Here is a 7,836-nt window from a genome sequence, read left to right as displayed (position 1 = left end):
CTTTGGCTGATTTGTAGTTTAGTTGTCGCCGTTGAAGCAAAAGCCACAACTGACATCAGCAAATCTGTAAAACACCCAATTTATTCCAGGACCCCTGCTGAACTCTGGTCCCCCTGAAACCTTCACCTCAGTCAAGCCTTGAACGCAGCATCTTACCTACGTCACAGTTTCCCAAAGGGGACGGTGACATTTTAAAATTTCTTGTTTTGTTCAATCACAAGTCAAAAACCAAAAGATATACAATTTTCAAACAGATAAGGTTCAGTTTTTCATGAGCAGCTGGACACAAGTAACGTGGTTGTTTTTCTAAAACCTTTTCATGAAAAATGACTAAAATGATCAAATGTCATAAGTTTTTAATCATTCTTTTTATCCAATCAATTAATCAACTAATCATGTTGACCAACACAGTGAGAAGAATTCTAAATTACAGCACTAGTTTTATGCATGTCTTTAAAAAAGCAGGCCAATACAACTCTTATAGTCTACAACAAGAAATATATTGTGCTCAAGCATGTAAATCACAGTATTTAGTCAAATGCAAGACATGAAAATATATCGAGAGAAATGCTACATCAAAAACATCCACCACAGTGTCAGAACAGCTGGAAACTGGATCTACTGAGACATCAACCTCCTGTGGGCAGGAGGGCTCCTGGATTGTGGTCGCTGTAGTCGGGACAGACTTTCTGAACCAGCCTGTAGTCCGTGCTGTAGAAAGACACGTAGATGCAGATGACCTGAAAGGGTTTGGAGCACATCCAGGTGACGTGGCTCTGGGTCTGCTCCTGGTCGCACGTCTTCGACGGGTCGTAGTTACACAGCATCACCTTCTTGTTGCGTTCGGTCTTCTCGTAGTCCACCCTGCAGCTGAACGTCTTGGAGTCTTTGGGGTTGACCACACTTTGGCGCTCCAAGTCGAACTCCACCTCTTTCATGGGAGGCACGAGGCTGATGGAGACGTTGCCCACACCTGTGGAGTTGTGGCGGAAGTACACTCCGAGAGAGCCGTTCCCGTGGTCCACGATCTTCCCCATTATCAGCAAGTTCAGTTTGACCGTCTTGATGTTTGAGTAAAAGTCTCCCCAACTAAACTTCCTGGAGAATTTAGAAGTTCCATGAACCTTCGTTATCGGCCGCAGCTTGATTTTTAAGGACGAGTTGGAGTGGGACTGGGAGTTTCCTCCAAGTATTTCCCAAAGTCCCTGTTTTGAAAGAGGGATGAAGGGGCTGTTGGGGAGTTTGGTGTTTTGAATCAGTCTCCGAGTTTGAGGCTCCTGGTTCTTCTGTGAAGAATCCTCCTGGTCTCTCTTGAGCTCAGCTGATGCTCTGTGGTCCAAGGTAAAGACGCCATGATGACGTTGCCCAAGGACCAACTACAGACGTAAGGGAGGAATTAGACATCAGGTACAACTGGAAGTAAATTTAAAACAAGAAAAAGAAATAGAAAGGCTAAACATGGCATTCCAATTCACAAAAAAATATAGATTTTACAAAAACTTGTCATGTGTAACTAAGAAAGAAGGAAAACTTACATCAGAAACACCAGGATGGAAAATAATTAAAGACGTACGGTCATAAATAATGTTCTTAAAAATCTAAAATCAACAGGTCTGTAAGAATATTGTAGGTGATTTTCCTATACACATGGATGAAATTATAAAAATGCAACACAATTTAAATAGTTTATCAGGAATTTTCGCATGTGAAACTGGAAAATAATAATTTAGAGTCCTATAATGAAAAAATGCAAAATATAGCTGGAAACAATTGCATAAAGAAATCAATTTAAATGTCTGTATCCAGTGAATACACACAGTGAATAATACTTTCCCTACATCTAATTTGTGTTTAGTGTCTCCGGCTTTTCTTTACTCACCAAACAAAAGACTCCTCTCTGAAGGATCCACGTGAAGCAGCGGCCGGCGAGCAGCTTCATATTGCATCAAATCTTACAAGAAGATCCATCCACTCTCACGTGAAGCTGGTTAAAGATACATCCACATGAAAGACCAGCAGGAGCCTGTGTGTGTGTGAGAGAGAGAGCTGCAGCCTCAGCATCACACACTCCAGATCTGGAGATTTTTAACACTTTTACTTTCTCTCTGCTTCACCCCTTTCTCACTCTCTCACTCTCTCTCTCTCTCTCTCTCTCACTCACACACACACACACACACACACACAATTCTTTAAGGATATGCAATGTTAACACTATCACACTGTAGCTCCTCCCCTTCCCTCTTTCCCCCCCCACTGAATGTCACCTTGCATTAATTTCTGTTTGATTGAAAAATATTCATTTTTCCCTTTCATGTTGTGTACAAGGCAAATGTAACACTGCCATCTTGTGGCCAGAAACAATAAGTGCTGCCACATTTGATGAGACTTTCCCGACATAAACTACAGTTCATGAGCCTCAGGAAAACAAAATGTCTTCTGTTAGAGACAAAATACAGGATCCAGAATAATCCTGATACTTCTTCACAGAGGAAGGTGTGGAGCTAATCATGTCGTATGCAGGACAGAAACTTTCAGCACAGGAAAGACTGGTGGCACTAGATTATACAACAGGCCCAGCCCTGAATATGAGAGTTTAGATTGCTCGCTATGAAAGGATTAGCTGAAATGTTGTTATTATATGTGATCAAGCTGTGGTGCCAAGTGGTCATGTTTCTTTTGGCCCTTACATAAAGCCACAGGCACATTTCACAGTGTGAAATGTGCCTGTGGCTTTATGTAAGGGCCAAAAGAAACATGACCGCTGCTTCAAATATCCAGCTCTAATTCTGTATTGTGTTGTTAATTATTTAATTATTTAATGATTCATTTATTAATTTTTACTTTGTAAAGTGTGCTTCAGTTTCAGTTTGTGTGTTGTTAACGTTCAAATAATAGGCCCAAAAATGTAAAGTAAAAAATACAGTTACAACCAGAACTTGGAAGGTTTAAAATCACATTTCTGAAATGACCAAATGGGCAGAAGTGAACTTTATTTGAGGCTGTGCTGCATTTTGTCCCACGTGTCAGTTGCATTTAAAAGAAAAGGCAAATTCTTGAGTGATAAAGTGATAACGAGATAAAATCCATCTGATTGTTGGAGTGATGCTTACAGATCTGGTAGTTTTCCAGTCTGAGCTTTATGAGGATAACGTCTCTCTCTGCGAGAGAAGCACGACACCTCCACCAGCTGAGAACACGTGTTCTGGATCTTTTTGTGAGATATGTTTTAAAAGAGAGTGTAAAAAATGCATGAACCCCAATAAAAGTGGGACTTATACCTTTTATTTCTTTGACCTCTTTTATTCTGCTCTATTTAACATCTTTTGTAATAATAATACAATTGATCTAAACTGTGGTTTCTGATCTTAAAGTGATTTATTTTAATTTTGTCTCTGTGTTGTTTTTAATGATCCTGTTCAGCACCTTGACTGAATGAAATGTGCTTTACAAATAAAAGTGCCTTGTCTTTGCTTCACTCAACTGACCTCCACTGACCTGCGACAGTTTCACTAGGAACCTCGTGTAATTTTGCTCTTATCATATGTTGAGGGACGACTGTCTCACGCAAATCTTACTGAATCAAAAGCAATGTTTACTTTCATTTCTAGTGACTGTGTTTTTAAAAACGAGTGTACTTAATTAACATGTACATTAAAACCTTATTTTGTGGTGGATAGAGTTAATTTGCCTTATTGAGATGAAGGTCAGGTGTCGGTCAAACAAACACGAATGTGCTCTTAGATTTAACAGGAACTTAATAAATGTTCCACCTCTCCTCCAGATTTTCTTTGCTCGTGGCTCAGGTCACAATGCAGAGTTTTGTTTGTCTCTAGGATTCGGTTTCTAAGCCCTGGTTTACGAAAAGGAAGAAGATTAATACACTATCAAATGTCGCTCATTCAAGGCCAGTGGCCAGTTTCCTTGTTCCAGACGGACCTATTAGAATGTGTTTCCTTAATCTGCAGTGCGTTGACTCTCTTGACTACCTTAGAGATAAACTTTAGAAAGTACACTAGCCATGGCCAACAAGTTGGGAGGTGGAAACAGCCAATAAAGTCAAGTTCATTTTCCCCTTAGCCAATCAGAAGCTTCAGCCCGCCTCTTCGCGGACAGGTGAGTCAGATGCTGAAGGTGAAAACACCATTTTTACCTGAACCCCCAATGGCAGCAAAGTTATCGTAGTGATAAGAAAGTCGGTTAGACCACGGAGAAACTAATTTTACGTTAATGTTGTGTTCACGTGTTTATTTTATCAGTATCACATCATAGAGTGGATTAAAAACAACAGCACTGAGGTCAGACGCCATTTTCCAAGCTCATGTGCTGATTCATTGCATAGTTGAGTTGAGTCAACTTCTAGCTTGTAGCTAACTGGGGGATGCTAATTTTCTCCATGTGAAACTCCATTGACTTGTGATTACAAGTGTTAGCGATAAACGTCCGCTAGCTTAAATGCTAACGGGTGCTATGTAAAATCACTGCGGTCACGTGGTGCATCGTTTGAAAACCCGGTCGCGCCAGCCGCACGTTGAAAGTCGATGCGCGTCTATTTGTGGTCTTACGGTAAAGGTCCTTGGAGCAGAAAAAAGGCGCAAGACAAAATGTAATGACATTAACCCTCGTGTTGTTCCTGTGTGTGTGTGTGTGTGTGTGTGTGTGTGTGTGTGTGTGTGTGTGTTCATACGCAAGCCCTGGCCGGTTAGGGTGACCCAAGGATTGTCATTATCCAATTCTCCTGGGGTAATTGAGACCAATGGATTGTCATGGGAGGGGTCATTTAGACCCCCAGAGAGGGCGCTGTGGTGCTCTGTGGGGTCATTTAGACCCACACCTGATTCCAATTGAAATCAAGGGGGTTACATTAGACCAACATATAAGTCTCAGTGTGCCACTCTCTCACGGACCATGGCACGATGTCGCGTCAGGAGCGTTTCACCAGAGAACAGGTTCTCCAACAGCTATTCTCCCAGCAACCATCCTCTGAACCCGAAGAGGACACGAAAGAGCCAGACCGAGAAGCGGACCGAGAAGCAGACAGAAAAGCAGACCGAGAAGAAGACGGAGACGACGACGGCGACGAAGACGACGACGGTGACTACGAAGACGGTGACGAAGACTACGACCCAGTGGGTGATGCTTCTGCAGATTTTTCATCCTTGGAAGAAGAAGAAGAAGAAGGACAAGACCACGGTGACACCACCACCACCGGACTCGTGGAAAGAGAGACCTTCCCGTCAAGAAACGGGGAAATAACATGATCCTCGAGGGCGTACGGCCGAGTGGAGGGCCACTGCTCCTCCTCCTCCTCTTCCTCCTCCTCTGCTGCGGCTCAAAGCGGGGTCCCCCGGGGCCCCACGATCCACGCGACGTCCCGCACCGGTGACCTAGCCTCGACGTTCCGCCTGTTCATCACACCGACGGTAGAGAACATCATCCTGGAGATGACGAATCGGGAGGGTCGTCGAAAATACGGCGACGAATGGAAAGGGATGGACGAGACCGACCTGCATGCCTACGTAGGGCTGCTGATCTTAGCGGGCGTGTACAGGTCCCGGGGCGAGGCCGCCGCCAGCCTGTGGGACGCCGAGAGTGGCCGGGCGATATTTCGTGCCACGATGCCCCTAAAACTCTTCCACACGTACTCCAGACTGCTGCGCTTCGACGACCGCGAGACAAGACGCACGAGACGAGCCACGGACAAATTGGCGGCCGTGCCATCTTCTTACGATGGGCTGAGACTCCAGAGGAGATCTCACAGCCAGAGATTCCAGAGAGAACCTTTCCAAGGGCTGGACGGTGAGCCCAGCAGAGATGACACCGATCCTGATGCCTGCAACAAGGAGGAAGTGAAGTAATGAACACACAAGTATCCACACTTCCATCAGGTCTGGCAGGGTTGAACTACACCTACTACCGCACATACAGATCTGAAGGCAGATAACATACAAACTCTTCTTCGTATCAGTCCCACGGTGGAGTGTGAGCGAGAAGTGTGACTCTTGCAGTCATTTCAAACAGACTCAGGTCATACAGTATGTTTTTCTTTGTCATATTTCTAATGGGGAATGTGAACACAGGTATAAATTGTAACTTGACCGTACCTGCGTATTATCTGTTTAGTGTTCAATCTAAGCAATAAAAGTTTACAACCATCCCAAACGGATCCCAAACAAAGACCCAAAACTCTCACTTTAACTGAGCTGCACAAAAGAAAAAACACCAGTTCGCAGCTGGTAGAAGTTACTTGCATTAGTGAATTCCTCTAATACACCTGCCTCTAAAAGGTGCCACCTTTGTTTTCCTAATTGCAACCATGGATCTGAGAGTCTGCGTTTCAAAACAGCATCTTATGAGATGTTAAACATGCAGGTGCAGAAGCAGCAGGGTTTCATTTATAATAAATCAGAAAGGCGAAGCGTGCTTTCTTTGGCACTAACCCACATTACATTACATTACATTGGTTATATGTAATTGAACCGGTTCATATTATCAGCATCAAGTCGTGTCAGAGTGAAAGATTTGCTTCTGTTGCATGTGTGTTTGAACGCAAATGAAAACATGATGTCGATGTAGACAAAAGTCTTCAAGCAATCGAGAGATACCACCGTCGACATCTGTCAAACAATACCCCAAAAGTCTGTATGAACCTGGCACATCTTGAGAAGTTTTCATCTTGTCGGCTTCTCACTTAGCATTTGTACTGTTAAGGGCCCAAGAACGTGACCAGCGATCTGTAGCAGCAGCAGCTGGGACTCATCGATATCAGTGACATTGATCACTACAACAGCGCGTTGCCACAACAGCATGTTTGTGACAATGGCAACAACAATAACCACCGGTTCAGTGGAAAGAATCGAGCTCCACCTAACACAGGTGCACAGCTCTTTGTTTAGCAGCGGTGGCCTCGGGTTTCTGTCGCCGGTCTTCACTCGCCACGGCTCATTGACTGCAGGTACATTTTACAGTTTCAGAAATAAAGCTACAACCATCATTAGCACAGGACAAGTTGACAGTCTACACCAACCAGGCAGAATCAATCAACAGGCACTGCACGAGATGCTGTTGATTTATCACACAGTCAAATGATTCCCGTCCATAATTAAACCTGAAGTAAAATTATTCCTGTCTTTTGCGCAACATCTAAATATTGAAAAAACGAATAGTGGCCATTGGGAACGTCAATTGATTATATACACAAGAAACAATTAAAAGCTTAGCGTGCGTTTCGGTTGATGTGTAATTATCCAGCTCCTATTTCAGTTGATATATTTTGACTTCCTTGTAGGTTTACTGTAAAACCCCTTCCACACTTAACACTGATTAAAACCTGAGACATCTACCCACACTGGTTTAACCTGCTTACAGTCAGTCAAGTAATTCAAACATCTTTCCGCGTTTCTTCCTACATCTGATAAAGATGAAGAGAGGGTTGTGTGCCTACACCATTCGTACATCACTTTCTCTTTTGTTCCACCCATCATCTCATTCTGCATCAACTGATTGTCAAGATTAGCTTTTAAGCAAATTTTTAAGAATGCTAAAACTAGAATCCCTGGACGATAGCTGTATGCCTCCATCAACCAGTGCACTTTCAGTCCTTCCAGGTGTTCCTGACCAGTGCTGGCAAAATTACTCCGGTAGAAGTACAGATACTTGTGTTAAAAACTACTCAACAATGAAATGTACTCAAAGTCTAACAATAAAAAGTCCACCTCTGAAAGCCATTTCTAACAGCTGTATCTGTGCAAAGCAAAGTCAGACTCAAAGTCTATTTAACTTCAACAACTCTTTTTTCAAATAAAATACACTAAAAACAGGAGTTAAAGCAACAAAATC

General features: G+C 43.1%; 1 protein-coding gene across 1 annotated transcript; it reads right to left on the bottom strand.

Moving 5' to 3' along the window:
- Positions 1 to 424: 424 nt before the first annotated feature.
- On the bottom strand, positions 425 to 1,978 carry LOC117752684 (neurexophilin-1-like). Its single transcript, XM_034570237.1, has 2 exons — positions 1,880 to 1,978; positions 425 to 1,376 (listed from the first exon to the last, which is right to left on the bottom strand). Exons 1-2 carry the CDS (start codon positions 1,937 to 1,939, stop codon positions 630 to 632), a joined length of 807 nt encoding a protein of 268 aa, XP_034426128.1. The 5' UTR covers positions 1,940 to 1,978; the 3' UTR covers positions 425 to 629.
- Positions 1,979 to 7,836: the final 5,858 nt, after the last annotated feature.

Source organism: Hippoglossus hippoglossus, chromosome 19, assembly GCF_009819705.1.
Source record: "Hippoglossus hippoglossus isolate fHipHip1 chromosome 19, fHipHip1.pri, whole genome shotgun sequence".
Taxonomy (NCBI): Eukaryota; Metazoa; Chordata; class Actinopteri; order Pleuronectiformes; family Pleuronectidae; genus Hippoglossus; species Hippoglossus hippoglossus.
Note: the sequence above shows the minus strand (reverse complement) of the source record. Positions and strands in the feature narration are given on the sequence as shown.

Excerpts from the sequence above, each read along its gene's own strand:
- LOC117752684 (XM_034570237.1), bottom strand. The coding sequence starts at position 1,939 with ATGAAGCTGCTCGCCGGCCGCTGCTTCACGTGGATCCTTCAGAGAGGA. Across the intron at positions 1,377-1,879 it reads AGAGAGGAGTCTTTTGTTTG|TTGGTCCTTGGGCAACGTCA; the intron begins GTGAGTAAAGAA and ends TTACGTCTGTAG.